At 40.7% G+C, this 26,203-nt stretch overlaps 1 protein-coding gene across 1 annotated transcript in view; it reads left to right on the top strand.

The window, feature by feature from the left end:
* The window catches only part of LOC103258716 (attractin), a 132,173-nt gene extending 109,403 nt beyond the window's left edge, over positions 1 to 22,770 (top strand). The window contains exons 23-25 of the mRNA XM_008056380.2: positions 1,867 to 1,945; positions 4,035 to 4,192; positions 22,705 to 22,770. Of these exons, the coding sequence (XP_008054571.2) occupies positions 1,867 to 1,945; positions 4,035 to 4,192; positions 22,705 to 22,770 (303 nt within the window). The remainder of the gene's footprint in view (positions 1 to 1,866; positions 1,946 to 4,034; positions 4,193 to 22,704) is intronic.
* Positions 22,771 to 26,203: the final 3,433 nt, after the last annotated feature.

The following is a 26,203-nucleotide window of genomic DNA, read 5'->3' as shown; positions in this document are numbered from 1 at the left end:
GCATAGGAGTTCAAGACCAGTCTGGGCAACATAGTGAAACCTTGTCTCTATAAAAATTCAAGAAATTGGCCGGGAGTGGTGGCATGCACCTGTAGTCCTAGCTACTCAAAAGGCTGAGGCTGAAGGATTGCCTGAACCCAGGTGGTCAGGACTACAGTGAGCTCTGAGTGTTTGAGACCAGCTGGGCGACATAGTGAGACCCTGTCTGAAAAAGATGACGAAGAAGAACAAGAAGAATTTCAGGACAATTGAACCCATCTGTAAAATATAAAAATACAACATTGATTTGTTAGAAAAATAATTGTTTGACACCAAGAAAGAGATTTACTAATCAAATTTCATCACAAACTAAAAGGTGGTATTATAATTTACCAAGCATAGCCAACAGTGCACATCTTCTGTTTGGCTCACCAGATTTCTTAGAGATTTCTTTTTCAATCATTAAAACTGAGACTCAAAATAAATGAAATTAGATAAGCCCTTTGAATTGTTGTATCTCTAAGTGGTAAACAAGGTTTTCAAAGCTAGGATGTCATACTCAGTTATATTTCTCTTGAAATAATATTTTTAATGAGAGAAAAATACATTTTACATAATGAATGAATATAACCAAATTATTTTTTAAATTTAGTGTATTTCAGCTTTATACGCTTTCTAAAAATTTGAGTCATGGTCTCACTCTGTCACCTAGGCAGTGGTATGCAATGACAGGCTCACTGCTCACTGCAGCCTCGACCTCCTGAACTCAGGCAATCCTTCTGCTTCAGCTTTCCAAGTAGCCGGCATTTACGCCAGCCACCATGCTGGCTGATTGTTTTAATTTTTTGTAGAGATGAGGTCTCACTGTGTTTCCTAGACTGGTCTTGTATTCCTGCGCTCACACAATCCTCCCACCTTGGCCTTCCAAAGTGCTGGGAGTATAGGCTTAAGCCACTGTGCCTGGCCACTTTATAAAAAACCATTTCCCCCAGCACTTTGGTAGGCTGAGGTGAGGGGATTGCCTGAACCCCTGGGTTTGAGAATAGCTTGGGCAACTTGGTGAGATCTCATCTCTACAATAAATAAATAAATAAATAAATAAATAAATAAATAAATAAATAAATAAATAAATAGCCGGGCATGGTAGCGTGCATCTGTAGTTCTGGCTACTTGGTAGACTGATGTGGAAGGATTGAGCCCAGCATGTTGATGCTGGGATGGCCGTGAGCAAGCCACTGCACTCCAGCCTGGGCAACAGAGTGAGACTCTGACTCAAAATAAACAAACAAAAACCGGTTCCTGTATTGGAGAAATTTTGTGCTGTATATAATCTATGAGTTTAGAAGTACATGGGTTTAAGTTCATTTAAATATAAATTAGGGCACTTGGTCAAGTGTTTTATTGGTAAGAGTGAACTCCAGATGTTTAGAAATGGCTGCTCAGACAATCCTTAGGCAGCTGATTCCCCTAACATAAGTCAGAATCCAAGTCATTGTGCTCTATTGAGGATCTTTTTAAAAGGTACTTTTCCGTGCACTTCGGGATTTAATAAAGCATTAAATTCTATATACTTTTTTTTTCTTTTTTGAGATAAGGTCTCACTATGTTGTCCAGGATGGATTCAAACTCCTGGACTCAAGCAATCCTCTTGCCTTAGCTTCCTGAGTAGTTGGAAGGGAAATGACATTTAATTTTGAGTATATTGCTTGTATTAAGGAAAATTGGTTAGAGATTTTGCTAACTCTTCTATAAGTGTGAGTTTTTTTAAAGACATTGTAAAATATTCTGTAATTAAGAAAATTTAGAGTAGTAAAATTATTTATCACTTTATTTTAAAATCTAGAAACTGATATAATTAATATTCTGATTATCTGTACCTCTCATCAGCAAAACAGGGATTTGGACATGTTCATCAATGCCTCCAAGAACTTCAACCTCAATATCACTTGGGCTCCCAGTTTCTCAGGTAAGGACACACCTAGAAAAGACCCTGCAAGTAGACATGATAGGTTAAGAAAGGGGACTCAGGAGGCAGATTGGTTTGAAACTCACCTTTGCTACTTATTAGCTGTGAGATCTTGAGCCAAATGTCCAAACACTTCTCTAGGCTTTAGGTTTATTCATCTGTAAAGTAAGGAGAACAATACTTACCTCTTAGAATTGCTGTGTAAGTTAAATTAGGTTTTACCTGCCAGAGCTTACCGTGGTGTCAGGCTCAGAGTGTGGTTACTAACTCTTCCCCACTACCACTATTTCTGTCCTCGCTGTGGCCATTGCTCTGCACTGGCATCATCGTCTGCATCCATGCTTCAGAAGTGAAACATTCAAATAACTCATAGTTTCAAGAGGTGAAACATTTTAAATCAAATGAGATTTTGGTAGGTACAGAAATATCTACTTTGGGATTTAGATCAAGCTCTAAAAATGCAGCTTTTGCAACCTCGTTTGTCTTGCTGTGACTCTCTAAAGATCTACTGGGTACAAAACCTACTAAAGAAATAACAGATGACCCTGATGTAGCTATTCAAACATATAGCCACTACTTAACTTGATTACTCAACAGATAATTTGGGTTTGAATTCTGCCTGTTGTTTAACTTACACTGTGCTTTCGGGCAATTTACTTGAGATTTCTGAGCCAGTTTCCTGGTATATGAAGTGAGATTGTAAAAACACTTAGCTATGTAGAATGTTGAATGGACTAAATGAGATAATAAAGTTCTCAGTGTAATGCTTGAAACATTTTCTCACTAAATGGGAAATGTTTCATCATCATTAGTACAATGCTGGGGGTATTTTGGTCAAAACACAAACCAGTTGGAGTGTTGCAAAATAAGAATGTTACCCTTGCATGCCACTTTATCATGTCTTCAAAGATTGTGTAGACTTCAGGAAAAGTGCAGAAACTTGCAATGAGGATAAAAACTTTTAAGAAAAAGTCTGAATTACCAGTATTTATCTGGAGAAAGACAATATCTTTGAGCATGTGAAACATTTGCAATGAGTGTCCCAATGAAGACATGATAGTCTGGGCTCTAGTCACAGGGTCTAGTTCAAACACAGGAAAAGGTCCATTTTGTGAGTTTTTATAAAGACACTCAAATTCCTGACTGAGGGAGAATATGGAATGTTGAAGGACTGTGTGGAAGTAGGATGAAATTATGCAGCTTGTGGGAGACTTAAATTCAGTTACAGCTGACGGTAGAAGGGAGGACTGAGTGACCTCTTAAGCCCTTCCTCCCTGCTACAGTTGAGACTTAAGGCCACTGCTAGTTAGGAAGTGAGGGATGAATCAGTGTCCCTGATGAAGGAGTCTGGAGCATTGCCAAAGAGATAAAGGGGAAATGCAGAGAAATTAGAGTGTTAAGAGCAGAGTGAATGCTGGTGCTTGTTCATGGGATTCCAGTGAAATCTGTATTTTCATGGCCTGTTTTTCAGGGCTGGAGGAGTTGCAGGGGTTCCTTGTGAAACCATTCTGGTTAGGGGCATAACCTACCCAGCTTTAAATCCCATCTATAGCCGGGCTTGGTGGCTCAGCCTGTAATCCCAGTGCTTTGGGAGGCTGAGGTGAGTGGATTGCCTGAGCCTGCGGGTTCAAGACCCGCCTGGGCAACTTGGCGAGACCTCATCTCTACAATAAATCCAAAATTAGCCGGGCATGGTAACATGCACCTGTAGTTCCAGCTACTTGGAAGACTGAGGTGAAAGGATCGCCAGAGCCCAGCAGGTCGAGGCTGCAGTGGCCGGGAGCAGCCACTGCACTCCAGTCTGGGTGACAGAGTGAGACTCCAACTCAAAAATTAATTAATTAATTAATCCCATCTATTTCTTGCTGGCTGTGTGACTTGGGGCAAGTTATTTAATTTTTCTGAACCTCAGTTTCCTTTATGAGGATAATATGAGATTGTTGTGAGAATTAAACGAGATTGAACTCTTAAAGGCTGTTATTGGAACACAGTAAGTATTCAGTAAATGCTAACTATTATCCTTACATGAATGAGGTTAGATTCTGTCCAAAAAAAAGTCTCTTCTGTTTCATTTGTTTCTTCCTAACAGCTGGAACCCAGGCTGGAGAAGAGATGCCTGTTGTTTCAAAAACTAACATTAAGGAGTACAAAGATAGCTTCTCTAATGAGAAGTTCGATTTTCGCAACCATCCAAATATCACTTTCTTTGTTTATGTCAGTAATTTCACCTGGCCCATCAAAATTCAGGTAAGAAGTACTTTTTGATCTCATACCTGCAAAGATGGTGAAGTCTCTTTAGTGAAGACTAAATTCACTAATTGTGTGGTAAATGAGGTGTGTAGTGTTGCTTAGCCTTTGGGATGTCTGTGGCAAAGGAGTGCTGATGAGCACATGCATACTGTGAAGAGTGTGGTGGAGATGGCTTGATATCACTTATGAAGGAAATGTATAAGCACCTTTGAAAGCAAGGTGGCATTTAACAAATCTGGTAATTACATTTATTTCTTCATTGAGCACTTGCCATGTAAAAGCCTGGAGGGCTACACAAAAAACTTCAGTTCTGGAGTAAGGAGGATATAAATGAAACAAACACATATCAACAGTGAAAGTGTGGAAAGTGACATATGAAAAGGTCCCAAAACTGCCATCAGACTTTCAAGGAAGGTAGATGAGGTATAATGGTGGCAGTGTGAGATCATGCTGAAGAGCATATGCCTTGTAGTCAGACAGACGTGGTTGAATTCCTGGCTCCTATACAAATCATGCAGCTTCTTCAAGTCTCAGATTCTCTGTGCATGTGACCCAAAAGGACAGATGTAAGGGGCCAAGGCTCTTGTTGTCAGCTTGCTCCTTTCCTGTGTTCCCAGTGGCCAGTATACTGTCTTGTCCAAAACCCGTGGCCCCATTTGAGCTTTTAATACTCATATCAGCCGGGCTCGGTGGCTCAGCCTGTAATCCCGCACCTTTGGGAGGCTGAGGTGAGTGGATTGCCTGAGCCCGCGGGTTCAAGACCCACCTGGGCAGCGAGACCTCATCTCTACAATAAATAAAAAAATCAGCTGGGCATGGTAGCACATGCCTGTAATTCCAGCTACTTGCAAGGCTGAGGCAGAAGGATCGCCAGAGCCCAGCAGGTCGAGGCTGCGGTGACCAGGAGCGACCACTGCACTCCAGTCTAGGCGACAGAGTGAGACTCCAACCCAAAAAAAAAAAATTACTCATGTCCTTTGGGGCCTTGCCTCAATACTTCCTGCTTCTTGCCTTCTTCATTGTAGGTGAATGTGGAGGTTAGGACGGGCTTTCTGGGAGTGGCTCACCTTTAGCCATCCAGCATGGTCACTGGACTAGTACTGTTTCCATTTGCCAACTTTCAGAAGCATAATCAATTAGGATGCCTTGGGACTGTAACTAGAAAAGAACGGTCTTTCTTTTTGGAATGTGGAGGACAAGAACTGTGTTGTCCTTTTCTTCGTTACCCTCTCTCCTTTTTCTGCCTCCTTGGTCTACAGATTTGTTAATTCTTGAATTGGCTTCTCCCTTTGCTCACGCATACACGCAGCTTCTCTCCTCAGCCAGTCTTCTAAGCACTGGCCACATGCCCTATTCCTGTTACATTTTATCTTGTTACGCATTCGCTCTCAACAGTCTGTCTTCTCTCCTCACCATATCTGCCTCAGTGAACTCCAGTGACTGCATTCTTCAGTCCCCGTCTTCTCACTGCTTGACTTTTGAGTCACTGTCTTTCTTGCCTTCCTGGGTTTTCTTTCCCTCATTCTCTGGCAGGTCTTACTAGGAAGTCCTTAAGCACTGGGTTTGTTTGGAATCCAGGCCTGGTCCTCTTTTGCACTCCACGGTTTCCTGTATGTAGGACTTGAGGTACCATGTCTGTGCTGGTGATTCTCAGTGCTCTGTCTCCAGACCAGCATTCTTGGTTGCTGCCTGGACGTCTCTGCCTGGGTGTTTACAAGCTTTCTACTCTCAGTGCATAGTTCTCACTATGTTAGCTCAAACTCCCCTGTTTCCTTTGTTAGTGAGTGGCACCACCATTCACCCTGTTGGACAAGCCAGGATGTGGATATCAGTTGCATTCCTGGGATAAAGCCATCTTGGGCATCATGCACCATTTCCTTACTTTATGCATTATTAGATTCAGTTGGTAATATTTTGATCCGAATTTTGTATATTTCCTTGAGTAAGGATGTCCAATAATTTTCCTTTCTTGTCTTTGTTATGGTTTTGATATCAGGGTTAAATTAACCTTTAATAATTACAATTTGAGGAGTTTTCTCTCTCACCTCTGTAGGAGAGGTAAGATTAGAATTATCTGAACCTCAAGTACTTGCTAACTCACTTCTGTAAAATCATTTGATTCTAGCCGGGCTCGGTGGCTCAGCCTGTAATCCCGCACCTTTGGGAGGCTGAGGTGAGTGGATTGCCTGAGCCCGCGGGTTCAAGATCCACCTGGGCAACTTGGCGAGACTTCATCTCTACAATAAATCAAAAATCAGCAGAGCGTGGTAGTGCGCGCCTGTAGTTCTAGCTACTTGGAAGGCTGAGGCGGAAACATTGCCAGAGCCCAGCAGGTTGAGGCTGCGGTGGCCGGCAGCAGCCACTGCACTCCAGTCTGGGTGACAGGGTGAACTCCAACTCAAAAAAAAAAAAAAAAATCATTTGATTCTGGTGTTTTATTTGTAGAGATTTTTTTTTTAGCTACTGATTCAGCTTCATTAATAGTTATAGGATATTTTGGATTTCTTTTTTCTATTTGAGTCACTTTGATAATTTTTTCTAGATATTAACATATTATGTTTTTTAATGTTTGATCATTTTTTCTAGATATTGATATATAATGTGTTTTTAAATGTTATTGATACATAATAATTGGACATATTTATATGATACATGTGATATTTTGATTCATGCATACAGTGTATAATGATCAAATCAGGGTACTTAGGATATGTATCACCTCAAACATTTATCATTTCCTTGTGTTGGGAACATTCTAGCTATTTTGAAATATATAATAAAAATTATTGTTAACTATAGTCACCCTACTCTGCTGCTAAACACTAGAACTTATTTCTTCCATCTGACTGTATTTTTATTACTGCAAATGATAAGATTTTATTCTTTTTTATGGTTGAATAATATTCCATTGTGTAATATATACCATATTTTCTTTATTCATTCTTCTGTTGATGGATTGATTTAATATCTTCATTATCGTGAATAGTGCTACAGTGGTCATGAGCATACAGTTATCTCTTCAATATACTGGTTTCCTTTCCTTTGGATATATACCCAGCTTTGGAATTGCTACAAAAACTTCCATATATGAGTTGAGAACATGTGTTGTCTTTCTGTACCTAGCTTATTTCACTTGCCTTAATGACCTCCAGCTCCATCTATGTTACCACAAGTGATAAGATTTTATTCTTTTTTTATGGTTGAATAATATTCCATTGTGTAATATATACAGTGGACATGAGCATACAGTTATCTCTTTAATATACTGATTTCCTTTCCTTTGGATATATACCCAGCTTTGAAATTCCTAAATCATAAGGTGGAGCTATTTTTGGTTTTATGAGGAACCTCCATACTGTTTTCCATAGTGAGTATGGAAATTTACACTCCTACGATAGCATACTAGTGTGCCCCTTTCTCTGAATCCTTGTCAGCATCAGTTATTTTCTGTTTTTTTTATAATACCCATTTTAACTGGGGTGAGATGATATCTCATTGTGATTTTAATTTGCATTTCCCTGATAATTCATGATGTTGTACATTTTTTCATATATCTGTTGGCCATTTGTATGTCTTCTTTTGAGAAATGTCTATTCAGATTACTTACCCATTTTAATCAGATTTTTTTTGGTTGTTGTTGTTGTTTTGGGTTTTTTTGCTATTGAGTTGAGTTCCTGATAAATTCTGGCTATTAATCCCTTGTCAGATGGATAGTTTGTAAGCATTTTCTCCCATTCTGTATATTGTCTCTTCACTCTCTTCTTTGTTTCCTTTACTGTGCAGAAGCATTTTAGCTTGATGTAATATCATACATCTACTTTTGCTTTTGTTGCCTGTGCTTTTGGGGTCTTACCAAAACAATATTTGCCCATATCAATGTCCAGAAGCATTTTCCCAATGTTTTCTTCTAGTAGTTTCATGGTTTTAGGTCTTACATTTAAGTCTTTAATCCATTTTGATTTGATTTTTTAATATGGTGAGATGGGGTCTAATTTCATTTTTCTGCGTATGGATATACAGTTTTCCCAGCACCATTTATTGAAGAGATGTCCTTTCCCCACTGAATGTTCTTGTTGCCTTTGTCGAAAATCAGTTAGCTGTAAATATGTGGATTTATTTTCGGGTTCTCTATTCTGTTTCATTGATCTGTATGTGTCTGTTTTTATGCCAGTATCATGCTGCTTTGGTTACCATAGCTCTGTAGTATTTTAAAGTCAGGTAATGTGAAGCCTTTAGCTTTGCTCTCTCTCTTTTTTTTTTTAAATAAAGATGTGGGGTACAGTTCAGGGTTAAGTATACAGCTTTGCTCTTTTTGCTCAGAATTGCTATTTGGGGTCTTTTGTGGTTCCAAATGAGTTTTAGGATTGTTTTTCTATTTCTGTAAAGAATGTTATTGGTATTTTTATAGGGATTGTACTGAATCTGTAGATTGCTTTTGGTAGTATGATAATTTTCACAATATTCTTTCAGTCCATAACATGGGTTTTTTTGTGGCCTCTTCAGTTTCTTTCATCAGTGTTTTATAGTTGTCCTTGCTGAGATCTTTTACCTCCTCCGTTTACATTTAGTCCTAGGTTTTTAAATATGTACTGTGAATAGGATTGTTTTCTTGATTTTGTTTTTCTGCTATTCACAGTTGGTGTATAGAACCATTTCTGATTTTTGTATGTTGATTTTGTATTCTGCAGCTTTACTGAATTAGTTTATCAGTCTTAAGAGTTTTTTGGTGTAACTTTTAGGGGTTTCTATAACTAAGATACCATCTGCATACAGGAACAGTTTGATTCCCTCCTTCCAATTTGGATCCCCTTTATTTCTTTCTATTGCCTAATTGCTCTAATCAAATGTATTGATATCAACTTGTTCTAACTGTCCTCTTTTCTAATCTTTGTAGCATGTGTGCTCATATTAATATAACCCTTTTTTGTATTCCAGTATTGATAGCAGCATTATTCACAATAGCCAAAAGGTGGGAACAGTTCAAATATCTATCAAGGCATAAATGGATAAACAAAATGTGGTTTATATGTACAATTAAATATTTGCCCTTAAAAAGGAATTAATTTTTGATATATGCCACAAGTGAACTTTGAAAACATTTTGATAAGTGAAATATGCTGGTTACAAAAGAATTAATATTGTTTGATTCCATTTACATGACATATGTAGACTACACAGATTCATAGAAACAGAAAGTTGATTAGAAATTCCCAGTGACTGGGGAGAGCAGGAAATTGGGAGTTAATGTTTTGCAGTTATTACAGTTTCTGTTTGAGGTGATGAAAAAACTTTGGAAAGAGATAGTGATGATGATTGCACAACATTGTGAATTATTGCCACTGAATTGTATACTTAAAAATCATTTAAAATGGTAACTTTTATGTAATATATATCTTACCACAATAAAAAAGTTTTTAAAACTCACAGCAAGATGTTTTCGTAGATACAGACAAGTTTATTCTAAAATTTTTATTTTGGAAGGTTCTAGAATAGCTATAGCAATTTTGAATAAATGGAATAAGATGGAAAGAATCAATGTTGTCTTACTATTTAGGTACAGTAATCAAGACATTGTGGTTATTGGTGGAGGGATAGACTCATAGGTCAGTGGGATAGGTTGATCTATAGAACCCAGAAATAGAGCCACATAAATATGTCTGTCTGATTTTTGACAAAGCTACAAAGGCAATTGAATGGAGGAATGATAGCGTTTTCAACAAATAGTTCTAGGGCACTGAGACAATAGGCAAATAGGTGAACTTCGTCCTAAACCTCACATCTTAAACAAAAAGTAACTCAATATTGATTACAGATTTTTTTTTTTTTTGAATTGGAGTCTCACTCTGTCACCCAGGCTGGATTGCAGTGGCATGCTCACGGCCACCCCAACGTCAACCTGCTGGGCTCCAGCGATCCTTCAGCCTCAGCCTTCCAAGTAGCCAGAACTACAGGCACGTGCTACCACGCCCAGCTAATTTTTTTATTTTATTGTAGAGATGAGGTCTCACCAAGTTTGTCTCTCAAACCCATGAGCTCAGGCAATCCACTCGCCTTGGCCTCCCAAAGCGCTGTGATTACAGGCTGAGCCACTGAGCCCGGCCTGATTACAAATTTAAATGTAAAACTTTTAGAGAAAAATATTTGTGTCTTAGGGCTAAGCAAAAAGTTTTTGAGAATTGATACCAAAAACATGGTCCGTTAAAGGAAAACTTGCGAAATTGGACCACAAAAAAACAAAAGTTTTTGCTGTGTAAAAAAAACCTTGTTAAGAGGATGAAAAGACAAGCTATGTACTGGGAGAAAGTATTTACAAACCCTGTATCTGACAAAGAACTTGTATCTAGAATATAAGAGCTCTCAAAACTCAGTAGTAAAGAAACAATTCAATTAGAAAATGAACAAAAGACACAGAGACATTTCACCAAAGAGGATATACAGTCACTTGTCCATTTAATTTTAAAAAGAGGATATACATACGACAGTTAACCATATAAAAAGATGTTGAGCATCAATAGCCCTTAGAGAGAAGCAAATTAAAACTATAATGAGATATCACTACACACCTATGAAAATGTTTCTCTGATGTGAGGGTTGAGTTCTAGGCTCCAGTCAGTACAATTTCAGTTTGGTAACATCTCCTGATACTATCAAGTCACAGATCATATACACTTGTTAGATTATTTTTATGTAAAATGCTTGATTTGGGTTCTAGTAAATAAAATTTTTTTGCTTATTTTAAGTTGATTGTTTTTGTATTAACAAACATCATCATATTCTGAATCTAATTCAATGCCAAGCTTCGTTGCTTATGACTGAAAAATGATTATTATTTGTAAGATTCGTAGTGAAAATCTCAACTTATACTGCTGATGTTTTTCCTAGTTGGAAGGAGGGTTCTGTGCATATAAGCAGGCTTTTGTGCTAGAGATAGCCATGCTGTTGCCAAAGCCGAGTTCTTGTTTTTTTCCTCCAGTGCCCTGTTGCTCCACCCTCTGAGAGTCACTGAAATGGTTTCGAGCTTTCCTTCTAGAGGGAGCTCTTCCTCATACTTAGTTAAGAAGTAATAAGTTTAAGAATCAAAGAGATGTTGATTTTCTTCCTGATTTTTGGGGGCTCCTTACCTGGGCTGGATCACTCACTTGAGTAAGATCCACTTATGAAAGCTGCATTCAGGAGCACTTGTGAAAATAAACGATGGCATGCTCACCATTTAGTTTGCCAAGCTTTCCTTGAAAAAGCAGGTAAGTTCTGTTGGAAATGTGTCTTTTTTGCTTTTTACTGCAGTATTCACAAACAGTGCGACTAGGCCAGTGTCATTGTGTGTTCTCAGTGGAGAGCCCATCAACACTGGGTTTCTCTGCCCTGGGCATGTATCTGGCTGTGCACTATGTGGAGGGCTGAGCTGGCGCCTTGCTGGGTAGATGCATCATGTTCTCAACAAAAGGGCTGCACGTTTCTTTATTGCTCTTTTTCCCCCAGGGCCTTAGCCTTTCTAGGTGTAGTATGGCTCTTAAACAAACATACACACACACATTTAGTAACTGTGCAAATTCAGTAAAAATAGAGGGACTTATTTAAGAAAGAATGTAGGGAAATGTGTAAATGGTGCCGTGTAGGCCATTCAGTGAAATTTCAGTATGGCTTTCAAAGCTGGCAAAGCTTTTTTACCTTTGATTCTCATTTTTTAAAGCAGAGTAACTGAGGAAATCTAATTCTCTACTCGGAAATTCATGTAAGCATTGGTGCTTTAAAAATGGTAATGCTAAACTCAAGTTCCTTTAGTCTGAACCGATCCTAGGATTCTTTTCCCTAATTAGAAACAGATCAAAAAACCTATAACTGCTAACTGAGGGAATTTGAAACTAACTATAAAAATCTTTGTAGATTCAGGTTAAAAAACAAAACAAACAAAACGCCCAGACTGAAAAGACCTGTGTGTAGGAGGGTGGTGGGTGTGTTAGGGCCAGTTGTGCCTGTTTTCTGATCATTTGTTTCTGTGGGTGAGCACCCTTCCCCCTGGCCTGCTTTCTAAAAGCTGTCCTAATTGTTCTCCCCAGTAAGCAGGGGCTCAGCTGGCTTCAATCATGCCTGTAGTTTGGTGGGTATTCAAGCTAGAACGTGGAGGGACAGACATGTGTGTGCGGTGGGAAGGTGGGTGGTGAGGCTGGGTTTCTGGCTTGTTACTGACTCTGTAACAGAGGGTGTTATTGTAATGTGGAACTAATATTGAAGCCTTCTCCTTGCTGGGTATTTCATCTGCTATTTTATGTAAGACGCCAGTGTTCACAAGGCAACACAGAATTTGTATTGAGAACTGGGCATTCATTTAGATTTTAGAGTTATGTTTATGGGTACTAACAGGGTTGCTGTACTGAGCAAGGGATGTGTGAAACTGTTCACTTGGATAGGCTTTTTTTTAGTAACAGCTTTATTGAGATATAATTCACATACCATATAGTTCACCCATTTAAAGTGCACAATTGGCCAGGCTCAGTAGCTCAGCCTGTAATCTCAGCGCCTTGGGAGGCCGAGGTGAGTGGATTGCCTGAGCCCACAGGTTCGAGACCCACCCGGGCAACTTGGTGAGCCCTCATCTCTACAATAAATCAAAAATTAGCCAGGCGAGGTAGCGCATACCTATAGTTCCAGCTACTTGGAAGGCTGAGGCAAAAGGATCGCGGAGCCCAGCAGGTCGAGGCTGCGGTGGCCAGGAGCAGCCACTGCACTCCAGTCTAGGCTATGGAGTGAGACTCCAACTCAAAAAAAAAAAGTAAAGTGCACAATTCAGTGTTTTTAGTATATTCAAATTGTATATCTATCATCACAATCAATTTTAGAATCTTTTTATCACCCAAAAAGAAGCCCATTAGCAGTCACTTCCCAGTCCTCCCTCCCCTGGCAACCACCAGTCTATACTTCCTATCTCTATGGATTTGCCTGTTATGGACATTGTATATAAATTGAATCACATAATATATGGTTCATTATTACTGACTTCTTTCATAAGCTCAATGTTTTCAAGATTCATTCATATTTATTATGTTTCAGTACTTCTTTCCTTGTTATAGCTGAATAATATTCCCTTGTGTGTACATGCCATATTTTGTTTATCCATCCATCTGTTGATGGATACATACTTGGGTTGTTTTCACTCTTTGGCTATTATAAGTAATGCCAGGTATACTTTTAATGTTTATTATATAATAATAATAATGTATATTCATACCTGTCGGATATTTGTTTGAGAACTACAAAGTAATGAAATACATTTAGAACTAAACTGTGCTTAAAGTATACGTCTTTCTTTGTTTCGGACTACATTTAAATTTCTTGTGCTGCCTTGTGGTTTTCATCACAAAGAAAAATGTGTTATTCTTTCTCCTTGGTAGTCACCTCTCCTTTTTTCAGTTGTAGGTTTGGCTGTTTCTTCTCAGCTCTTTAATGCCATTGTTGACTTAGGTTTTATTCATCTGGTCTCTTTCTCCCTAGACAATTTTGTCCACACCATCTGGGAATACCACCTATGACTGGATGAGTAAATCTTGAGCAAGCCAGGCTCAGTGGCTCAGCCTGTAAACCCGTGCTTTGGGAGGCTGAGGTGAGTGGATTACCTGAGCCCGCGGGTTCGAGACCCGCCTGGGCAACTTGGCGAGACCTCATCTCTGCAATAAATCAAAAAATCAGCCGGGCGTGGTAGCGCGCACCTGTAGTTCCAGCTACTTGGAAGGCTGAGGCAGAAGGATCGCCGGAGCCCAGCAGGTCGAGTCTGCAGTGGCCACAAGCATGCCACTGCACTCCAACCTGGGCAGCAGTGAGACCACGATTCAAAAAAAAAAAAAAAAAATCCACTTACTCAGCAGACATTCTGACCCAGAGCTGCAGCCAGGAGTGGACAGCAGGCACCTCTATCAGATGCTAGGTGTCAAAGGTGTGCCCATGCATTCCTGGAAACCATGAGAGGGCAGGTGCGTGCCCTGTCTCAGCTGAGTCCAAGTAAGGAGAGGCCACACCAGAGCTGAGTCCTAAGGAGCCTGTGGCAGGAGAGTAGGGGTATTTGTGATGGGGAAGGGGAATGACAAGTTACATTCAGGAGCTGCCAGGATTTCAGCAGAACTGAGTGATGGTGCTTATTAGCAAGAAGCTGGAGGGCTAGGCAGGACTATCATGAAGAGGCTCGGGATTTCAGATGAGGCATGTGAACTGGCACCTGGAAACCACTGGAAGTCATTGAGATGGTTCAAACTGAGACATAACCAAAGTTACATGTTTTAGAAAGATTCCTCTGGGAAGATGAATTGGGTGTATGAATTGGAAGGAGCCAGGCCTAAGACAGGAAGTCCAGTGGAATACTTGTGAAGAAATCCAGGGAAGGGTCTGTCTGGTGACACACATCCCATAGCAACTTCCTTTGCTCATCTGTGCCTCCAAAGCCTTGTACTGGTCTGTGTTTCACAAAGTGTGCTTAAGAGCAAGGACCATACTTTGTATTTCAGTATCCTCAGTGCCACGTGTAGTGTCAGTTGAAGATAACCCCATAAATGTATGTTGGATGGGTTTATAGTTGTAGGGGTTTTTTGCAATTTTTATAACATTTATAAGGTGTGGGCAGCTTTTTCTGATATTATCAGAACAGTTCCTCACCAGTACTATGGGCCAACTAAGGTTAGAAGACCAAGATTTATTTTTACGGTCTGCATGGTGTGGTATTAGAGGATTGAATTATTCTTGGTTGGAATTTTGTCCAAATAGTTGGAAGGTAGAAGAAGAGGGAGGGATGAGGACACAAAAAGCCAAGTATTACAAAGAGGGTAGTTAAAAATACTGTCAAAATTGAAATAGTTAAAATGAAATGATAAATTAGCCAAGTGTGATGGTATCAATCTATGGTCTCAGCTACTTGGGAGGCTGCGGTGAGCTGTGATCTTGCCACCACACTCCAGCCTAGGCGACAGAGTGAGACCCTGAATAAAAATTAAAATTAAAATTAAAATTAAAAAAAGAATGAGATGATAGAAGTCTGGGATTTGCTTCAAAATAATATGTTTGTAGGAAAAGTGAATGAAGTACAGATGGAACAAGATTGGTGTGAGCTGATAATGACTAAATTTGGATGAGGCGCACATGAGGTTCGTTATACTGTTCTCTCTACTGTTTAAGAAGTTTAAATTTTTCCATAATGAAAAACTGAAAAAAGATAATTCAGATAACAGAACAAGAAATAAAAGTCTGAGTATGTATTTCACCTCCTAAAGATGGCTGTAGGACTGTACCTCTGCTGGGCCTGCAGTGTAGGCAGCAGCAGCTCAGTGCACCCTGGAGTTAAACTTCTGTTCTCCTTTACCGGAAGCACACAGCATCAGTCTGGGGTATTACCAGCTATTGGCCACAGGTGGGTAGTCTCTAGAATCGTTGGGACTAGGCAAAACTTCCTGTGCTCAGCCCAGCCCACTCACCCTGGTGAGAATGGCAGAGGGGCTTCCCAGTGAACCTACTGGGAAGCCTCCCCAGCAGAGATGCATTCGGAGGACTCCTCCCTTTGGGACTGGACCATACTTTGTATTTCAGTGTCGTCAGGGAAGCTACAGCCAGTGGGCCATAGCTACATTGCTCCTGCTCCTGCAACTGTAATAGGCATATCCTCTCCCCATATCCCAGGGTGCTATATCCATTTCTTGTCCATGTTGGCATCTCTCCATCACCGTCACCCTCAGGATAACAACATGGGAACTAACAGAGTCACTAAGAGCAGTAATTATAACTCTTCTGGAAGGAGGGGAGGAGCTGATAGCCTAAATTACCTTCTGTTCCAGTAAAGTGACGCCTAATGTGGTTAGATCAAGAAATAACAATAAAAACATTCGTGATAAAAAGGCAACTCCCAAAAGAACTGAAAAGCAACCTAGGTAAAGGTGGGGGCCTCTGAGAGAAGCCTCCAACAGAGGAGAGGCAGGAGGAGCACGCACCATTTCATGATTCACCTTTTGGTACTTCTTGATATTTCAACCAAGTATACGGTTTTCTAATAATTTCTATATTCTTAATAAATGTAATAAAATGGGATAGGAATTGTGGAGAGTGGTGAAAAGGAATGGCTAGAAGAAAGTTTGGGAAAGAAAGCACAGAGCAGTATTGAGGTAGGAGGCCAGAATGGACAGATGGTGAGTGTTAGTTTGCATGGCCAGAGTGAGTGGCTCAGTGGTATTAACTGGCCTTCAAGCTCTGACCAGAGCTTGGGTATATAGTTTCTGTGCTAGTGCAAACCGACATTAGATAGGTGGTATGTGAGGCCAGGTGATGGACACTGGGATCCAGTCCAGGGCTGTGGTCTTAACGTAAAGTTCCATATAGAACTTCGGTTTTTAAAAAAAAGAAAGTTGGCCAGGCTCAGTGGCTCAGCCTGTAATCCCAGCACTTTGGGAAGCCGAGGTGAGTCGATTGCCTGAGCCCGCAGGTTCGAGACCCACCCGGGCAACTTGGCGAGACCTCATCTCTACAATAAATCACAAATTAGCCGGGCGTGGTAGCGCACGCCTGTAGTTCCAGCTACTTGGAAGACTGAGGCAGAAGGATCGCTGGAGCCCAGCAGGTCGAGGCTGCGGTGACCAGGAGCGTGCCACTGCACTCCAGTCTGGGCAATGGAGTGAGACTCTAACTCAAAAATAATAAATAAATAAAAATTAAAAAAACAAAGTTGTTTTGTGTCACAGCAAAATTCAAGGAGGTGGCAGCACTCGATCCAGATTAGCATTTACTCAGCCAGTACACCTAGAATCTTCCATTCTTGGCAAAGTTGAGACCTGAGTGGAAAGGCTGTTGGCAGACAGGCCTAAGCTCTTATGGGAGGAATCAGTCCTCTTCTGACTTTCAGCCTTGCAGTGTCTAGAACTATGTGGAAAGATTGGCATTGTCAGACCAGGCTGCCTCATGGCAGCCATGGCCACTTAGGCACTCTCTGGTTCTGAAGCAGTGGGTCGACACTCATGAGATCTTCAGCATGGCAGAGCCTACCCTCAGAGAGAGTCGAGGAGCAGATGCATCCTCTTCTGGAGTAGGCTTCCAGCCTTGGTGGAGCTCCTGGTCCTGGGGAATGATGGGAGCAGCCTGTAGAGATTCTGCCAGGTGCAGACATACCTTGGGTTTTCTCAGAGCCTGATGTGTGCTGGCTCGAAGCTGGAAGGTTTCCCCTTACAGCATGCCCAGCTGTCCTTTCCCATCCTCTCCCTGTCTTGCCTGCTTGTAACGATGAAGTTTTTGGTGAAGAAGGTAAAGGCAAGTTAGAGGTCCTTTCTTCTGTATTGATCAGTGCTCTTTCACTAGTCATTCAGTATTCACTCATTCAAGCTTTTGGGTACCTGTTTTGTGAATGGCATGTAATAGATGTAAAAATATAATTTTTTTTTAAAGAAAGCATTTGTTCTGTAGTATTTGAGTATAAGAAATGCCATGTTTCCTTATTTTTGTAGTAAACTTGGGCTCAGACTCTACCCACCATGGTTGGTGAGAAATTCATTCCCAGCCTATTTTCACAGAGACCCATTCCTTCTCTTTGAGACACAAGGAATCTCAGGACTTGACTGAGCTCTGAGATCTGAGAAGGCCTCTAGTCTAATCTTCATTCACTGATGACTGCCTTGGCCCACCATACAGACACACCCCTATTTACCAGGCACTTTCAAATGTTAGATAACCTCCCGATTGCCTCCTTTTCCAGTCTCCAAGTTTGGGCCATGCATCTCCTTTTGTTTCAAAGCACTGTCCTCTCTTCCTCTATCCTTATCCTTCCTCACCACTCTCCCTACTCCCCAGGAAGATCCAAGTTAATTTCACATGAGGCTTTAGCCTTCCAAGTAAAGAGAATTTTTTTCAGTGCAGTTCCAGAAACACTAAAGCAATTGTTCAAGGAGTTTTTTTTAATAATTTCTTATTTCAGAGTTTCATGAAGTGTGGCCTAAGGACCCTAGCATCAGAATCACCGGGGAGCTTAAAGATACAGGAGTAGGGATAGGACCTGGGATTCTGACTTTGTTGGAAGATTTCCACAGTTTGAGAACCATGACATAGTTTTTGGAATATAAAGGTGTATCTGCTCCTATGTGGGAGACAGGTAATTATCTTTTCTTTCATTCTCCTACTACGATATTTAAAAGTTAGGGCCAGGTGTGGTGGCTCACACCTGTAATCCCAGAGCTGGGAAACCAAGATAGCAGAATCATTTGAGGCCAGGCGTTAAGACCAACCTGGGCAACATAGTGAAACCTTGTCTCTATAAAAAATTTTAAAATGAGCTGGACATGATGGCATGCAGCTGTAGCACCAGCTACTTGGAACACTGATGCAGGAGGATCACATGAGACCAGGGGTTTGAGGCTGCGGTGAGCTATGATTGCACCACTGCACTTCAGCCTGGGTGTGACAGAGGAGACCTTGTTTCCAAAACATAAAATAAAATATATAAAAAATCAGAAATTGATATCTTCATAGAAGAATACAAGAATCCTCTAGCCATAGTATAGGGTAGAACATGATTGTCACGTGTCCTGAAATGGAAGTGACTCAAGTGCAGAGAGAGTGGAAAAGAAAGTGATCTAATTCCCAGCGGGGCTGAGGGCAGCTGAATGAAGAAGAGAGGTACATGCTGAGCCATGAATGACAGAAGAACCCCCAGTGTGGACAGACAGGGAGGCTCTCTGATGACTGTCTGGTAGCAGATACAGTTGTGCAGTGATTTGAAAACAGTTGTTTAGCTAATGCACAAAATCAGTGCTTGAGGAAGTACAAGCCCACAGCATCCTGCCCAAAACCCGGGGCCAGTCTAAGCTCCTGAGTTCAGGTTGTTCAGAATTGATGAACATATCTTGAGGGCCCTGGGACAGACACACCTTGACCAAGCAGAAAGCTGAGTTGGAATGAGGTTGTAGAAATGTAGGGGACATGAGTTTTAGGTTTATTAGAGTGTGGAGTGTGTTATCTACTGTTTGTAAGGAGAAAATAATGGCATTCTGAGTTTTTTTAAAATTATAATTAGATTTTCTTCGTCGTATCAAATAGTCCTCATTACCTTCATTATCAGAAAGGTCCCCAAATCCATTTCATCATTTTCATAGTAAATCATGAAAGAAAATTTGATGGGATAGTATCTTCAAAAATGAAACAAAAAGTATGGAAAATATTTTAATTTTAGAGTTACAAAATTTAAATTATGGTTGCAACCATGAAGCAGGTGTGGTTCTGCTACATGAGCCAGTTCTTTTTTTTTTTTTTTTTTGAGTTGGAGTCTCACTCTATCGCCCAGACTGGAGTGCAGTGGCCGCTCCCGGCCACCGCAGCCTCGATCTGCTGGGCTCCGGCGATCCTTCTGCCTCAGCCTTCCGAGTAGCCGGAATTACAGGCGCGCACTACCACGCCCGGCTGATTTTTTTATTTATTTTAGAGATGAGGTCTCACCTGCCCAGGCGGATCTCGAACCCACGGGCTCAGGCAATCCACTCACCTTAGCCTCCCAAAGGCGCGGGATTGCAGGCTGAGCCACTGAGCCCGGCTGAGCCAGTTCTTTAAAGAAAGAAAAGTCAGTGAGGTCTTACTGAGTTTTGGGAGAAAGAGAGGTCATTATTTTTCCAATTATCATATGTATTTATTTAGCAAATATTTACTAAGCACCTATTATGTGTCAGTCAAATCTTATTTTCCATAAATAAATAACAGATATGGGCTATGAATTAAATAGAGCAAGGTAAGGCACCGGAGGTTGCTTCAGTTGAACAGATGGTGCCCAGAGGTGTAACAGCCTCATTGTGTGAATCCTTCACTTCAGGCATGACTTCACAGCAGGAGGTGAGACCTCATCTCTACAATAAATCAAAAAATTAGCCGGGCGTAGTAGTGCATGCCTGTAATTCTGGCTACTTGGAAGGCTGAGGCGGAAGGATCGCCGGAGCCCAGCAGGTCGAGGCTGCGGTGGCCGGGAATGGCCACTGCACTCCAGTCTGGGCAACAGAGTGAGACTCCAACTCAAAAAAATAAATAAATAAATAAAGAGCAGTAATCAGAGGCCTCCTCAGTTTCCCGAGGGTCCTCTCTTAATCCTCTTGAGAGTATTATGAAGCACTTCCCCTCCTCAACTGATAGCTGAAGGGCCAGATCTGCCACAACTTTCTTTGTCAGCGGTTTTGTGTGAGCAGTTCTCCAACAGACTTTCAATAGGATTTCACAAAAATCTTGTCTTTTTGCAAGATTGACTTTACAGATGGTTTGTATTGTCTGATGGTCTGTGAGTAAGGACAGCCCAATTTATGCTTTTTACACTGGGTAATTTTTTGTTGTTGGTTTTTTACTGTAGAGACGTGGTATCACCATGTAGCCCAGGCTGGTCTCAAACCTGTGGGCTCAGGCAGTACTCTCGCCTCAGCCTCCCAAGTGCTGGGATTATAAACTTGAGCCACCGTGCCTGGCCACCCAGTGTAATTTTTAATAGCACCCTCCTTCATGCTCAAGTGCTCAGTTTGAACAGTAGGTTCATCTCCTTATCAAAGCTTAACAAAAAAACTGACATAGGCAGGTGGGCTGTTAAGCAGGACTAGATGTTCATAAGCATGTTTATGTTATGACTTTGCTTCCCTACACAGCCTTGGAATTGTAGAGACTTATGATGATAAAGATTCAACATAGAGTCTTGGGTACCCGCCACACTGGCAGTTAGTTTACGAAGGTTCTTTATGGTTATACATTGGACGTGAATGTGATGTGGTTCAGCATCCGGCTGATGGTTGGGATCCAGCATGGGATGGCGTGGGGATTGCTCCGATATGAGAGTTGCATGGCACAGGGCACATGGTCACCACCTAGGTGCTGTGAGCATCCAGCATTGAGTAAAATGTTTCATGGATTGATTTAAATATAACACTGAGGATACACTAATGTTTAAAGGATTAAAGTCTAAACAGAGCTGGGGTGGCCGTTAATCTGTTTCCTTCTCCCTCTTTATGTGTTGTAATTTAGAATCTTCATTCCCCAAGAGGGAATGAAAGGAATCTTCATTCCCCAAGAGGGAATGAAAGGAATCTTCATTCCCTTGCTAATATAACTGTCCTTCCCCAACTTTATTAACAAGCTTTTATGTGCCAGGTGTAGTGGCTTACTCCTGTAATCCCAACACTTTGGGAGGTGGAGGCGAGAGGATTGCCTGAGCCCAGGGGTTTGAAATCAGCCTGGGCAACTTGGTGAGACCTCGTCTCTACAATAAATAAAAAAGATTAGCTGGACATGGTATCACACACCTGTAGTACCAGCTACTTGAAAGGGCTGAAGTAGAAGAATCGCCTGAGCACAGCAGGTCCAGGCTGCAGTGACTGTGAGTATGCCACTGCACTCCAGCCTGGGTGACAGACTGAGACTCCAACTCAAAAAAGAAGACACAATTATTATATTTAATCAATTCTGAGGTACATATTTTTTCATATTCTAATAGCTCTGAAATCATGATATCTTACAGTCAATAATTTTAAAAACATTATATCATAGTTTAATTGGCTGTGTTTTTTCCTTTTTTTTTTTTTTTGAGTTGGAGTCTCACTGTCACCCAGACTGGAGTGCAGTGGCCGCTCCCGGCCATCGCAGCCTCGATCTGCTGGGCTCCGGCGATCCTTCCGCCTCAGTCTTCCAAATAGCTGAAACTACAGGCGCGCGCTACCACACCCAGCTAATTTTTTGATTTATTGTAGAGATGAGGTCTCGTCAAGTTGCCTGGGCGGGTCTCGAACCATCAGGCTCAGGCAGTCCACTCACCTCAGCCTCCCAAAGCACGGGATTACAGGCTGAGCCACCGAGCCCGGCGTTTTTTCTTAATAGTACACAAAATAATGGTTCTTTCAGTCAATGGTGTCTTAGGTTTGATGAGAATACATTAGAGTTTTTTATATTCTTGGTATACAGACTATTATTAAGTATAATAAAACTAAGTTCCAACTGATGACCTAATGACAGATGGTATTCAATGTAGTAAAACTTAAGACACGATTTTTTTTTAATATAATATATCTTGAAATGAGTACACACTGAGTACATAAATGTTGACAGAATAAAGAGCACAAATGAAGCTAACCCTCTTGAGGAGATTGAAGAACTGGCATTTGAAGTAAACAAGGAGAACCCTGCATCTGGACGAAGGAGCTGGGAGGGAGCAGGGAATTGGCTTGCCTGCCGCCATCAGGACATTTATGAAGGCATGCAAAGGGGCTTCAGGGTTAGGCTGAAAGAATGGCAGATCTGATGTAAAACGCAGAGGGGACTGCAAGAGGTTGTGCTGAAGCCTCAGAATAATACTTTGTGCTTGGCAACTAAACAAGAAAAGAAACTGAAAGGGTGAGGCACTTTTCCTAAAGTGAAAAAATTTTCATTAATTTCTTTTTTAAAATGTAAACTTTGTTTTCAGCTTAACTCTTGAAATGAGAAGTCTGAGTCAGTGGTGCTGCTTCTTGACCTACATAATCACACTACCTGTTTTTCTGTCACAGATTGCCTTCTCCCAGCACAGCAATTTTATGGACCTGGTACAGTTCTTCGTGACTTTCTTCAGGTAATTTCACTTATACAAACTATGTCTGTTCTTTCAGTTTAAGCATTTAATTCGTTAATGGAGTATCAGTTCATAAAAGATAAAAGAAAAATCCTGTGTTTCCATAACAGATCAAATTTATTGTATATTCACTCCTGAAAAGTTACATTTCAGTTACAGTAATGAAAATTCAGTCTAATCTGATAACATGAAGACATTTGACTTGTATCTTCTGGCTTTTAAGGGGGCAATTTTGCATGTACCCTGTACCAAGTTATAGATAATTTGACTCTAATTATAGGAAGAATTTTAGGCTAAACAACAGTTAATTAATAACAAATTAATAACAAATACTGATGTGAGATATGCATATGCTTGCTCTTGTTCAAGAGGTGATTCTGATGATTATCCAGAGTTTTAAATCTAAAAGTAATTTTTTAGTTCTCTGGTATTTTCTCTTTCATCTTCAGTTTCTTCTTCGGTTAATTTCATTTCTGTGAAAATAGTGCTACAGTTTTAGTAACAGAATGCAGCAACAACCCGTCTCATACCTTACAATCCCACTTTCCCCCATTTTAAATTGTTTTTATTGTTTTATACTTCTCTATGCTTATACTAATTCTTGACTTTTTGGGGTTCAGTTATCTTTTGATGTCTTTCTGTAGAAGATGAGGATATACTGTCTTACATTGCCCCATACCACAAAAGCATACAAAAGCCCCTTCCTTCCATTCATTTAATGCAGTTGTGTCACAATCCTTTGCTAAATCAGTGATCCCTTTTTATGTAATGGTCATAAAATGCCTATTCACAGCTGTATTAAACTATGTTTTGGATGCAGAGATCCTTCTTTGCTTTTATCCTAAATGTAATATTTACCATGTTTTGGTTTTTTAATTATTTGAGTTTTCTATGCACCTACCTTTGATTCATATTTGTATTCTGATGGAACTGAGAAATCTCTCTATATAGTCAAACACTAGTTTAGTTTCTCTTGAAGATGTTCACCCTAGAATCCTCCAACCTTCTGTCTCCAAGTGCCTGAGTCGTTTTCAAGGCCTGCTACACAGCTGCCACCTTAGGAATTTCTTTTGCCTTCCTCCAGTAATGAAGTTTCTGTTTCTCAGATCTCCTTTCTTCATCTTCCTGTGTCTTCCCTCCTTTTACTGAAGTACATTCTCTAGGAAGTTTATGAAAAAGGTGCCCAGCAGGTAACTTTTCTGTGAGCTTTCTTGACTGAAAATGTCTTTATTTTACCCTCACAATTTGACTAAAAGTCTGAATATAGAATTCTAGGTTTTAAAAATTCTGATGCTCGGCCAGGCACAGTGACTCAAGCCTGTAATCCCAGCACTTTGGGAGGCCAAGGTGAGAGGATTGCCTGAGTCCAGGGCTTCGAGGCCAGCCTGGGAAACTTGGTGAGACCTTGTCTCTACAACATATCAAAAAATTAGCCGGGAGTGGTAGCACACACCTGTAGTTCCAGCTACTTGGAAGGCTGAGGTGAAAGGATCACCGGAGCCCAGCAGGTCAATGCTGGGGTGGCCATGAGTGTGCCCCTGCACTCCAGCCTGAGCGACAGAGTGAGACTCCAAAAAAAAAAAATCTATTGACTGAGCTAGCCAGGCTCCCACAGAATTCTAGGTTTTAAATCATTTTCTATTAGCATTTAGAAGACATTGTGCTATTTCTTCTAGCTTTTAGTATAATAATAATAAGGCTAAGGCCATTACAATTTCCACTCCTTGTACAGGATCTGTTTTCTCACTTAAAAAGAATTATACTAACTGGATGTGATGGCTTGTACCTGCAATCTAAGCAGCTTGCGAGACTGAGTCTGGAGGATCACTTGAGCCCAGGAGTTTGAGACCAGCCTGGATAACATAGCAAGGCCCCTGTCTCAAAAAGAAAAAAAATTATATTGAATTGTAATATAAAGTTACAGAAAAACTCCCAAGTCCTAAGGGTATAGCCCTGTGAATTGTTATAAATTGAACATGTCCATGTAACCACTACCCAGAACAAGAGACATAGTAATACTAGTACATCAGAAGCTCCCCTTGTATTTCCCCTCAGTCACAGCTCTGTGCCTCTTCCCCAAAAGTACCATTTACCTTACTTCTCAAACCATACATTGCAGCTGCCCATTTTTAAAAATGTATATACATTTAATCACAACAGAAATTGTAAAGCAATTTGAATTAATTGATGAAGCAAATATTAAAAACTTGTAGGATGTAAAGTATTTAGCAGTTATAGCTTTAAATCTGTGATTCTCAGCCTTAGTTGCACCTAGAATCACTTGGGGAGCTCTTGATGTCCAAGCCACATCCTGGATCAGTCATATCAGAATCTCTTGGGTGGGACACAGCATTTGAAAGCTCCCTAGGTGATTCTAGTGTGCAGGTAAAGTTGAGAATCACTGCTTTATAAAAGCAAATATTAGAAAAGAAAAAACATCTCTCAAATCAGAAAAACTGCTAATTAAACATAAAGAAGTAGAAGGGAGGAATATAAATAAGAGCACAAATTAATTATTGGGGACAATAGAGGGGAAGCTTAAAAGTCACAAATTGTATCTTTGAAAAGAATAAGAATAATATTGGTAAGCCCTTGGCAAGATTAACCCAGAAAAAAAAAAAGAGAGAGAAGGTATAAATAACCAATGTCAGAAGTAAAAAGGGGACATTATTCCAAATCCTACAGACATTTTTTTTTCCTCCAAAAGAGTATTTTATGAACAGCTTTAGGCAAATGAGTTTGAAAGTAGAATAGATGGAATGGAACTGTTTTAGCCTAGTCTAACAAACTGGCTGCTATCCCTCATGGTCAATCAAAGACGAGAGGCAGAAACTGGGAGAAATGGGAGTTTAATTTCTGCAGCCAGGTTACAGGGAGATGGGCTGGCATTATTACCAAAAACTCACTCAAAACAACATAAATCAGGCTGGACTTGGTGGCTCAGCCTGTAATCCCAGCACTTTAGAAGGCCGAGGTGAGTGGATTGCCTGAGCCCGCGGGTTTGAGACTCATCCGGGCAACTTGGCGAGACTCGTCTCTACAATAAGTCAAAAATTAGCTGGGTGTGGTAGCGTGCACCTGTATTTCCAGCTACTTGGAAGGCTGAGGCAGAAGGATCACTGGAGCCTAGCAGATCGAGGCTGCAGTGGGTGGGAGCGTGCCACTGCACTCCAGTCTAGGCGACAGAGTGAGATTACAACTCAAAAAACAAAAAACAACACAAATCCACTCCAGTATTTATATCCAATGTTCATAGCTCTTCACCCACCCTGAATTTGAAGGCTACGTGCAATTTCAGCGTGACTCTGAATTTTTTTGACCATGGAAGTCTCCTGGTCATGCTGACATTTTTATTTATTTATTTATTTATTTTGAGCTGGAGTCTCACTCTATCACCCAGACTGGAGTGCAGTGGCTGCTCCCAGCCACCGCAGCCT

The sequence above is a fragment of the Carlito syrichta genome, unplaced genomic scaffold (assembly GCF_000164805.1).
Source record: "Carlito syrichta isolate Samal-C Ts95f unplaced genomic scaffold, Tarsius_syrichta-2.0.1 Scaffold302335, whole genome shotgun sequence".
NCBI lineage: Eukaryota > Metazoa > Chordata > Mammalia > Primates > Tarsiidae > Carlito > Carlito syrichta.
This window is presented reverse-complemented; position numbering and strand designations above follow the sequence as displayed.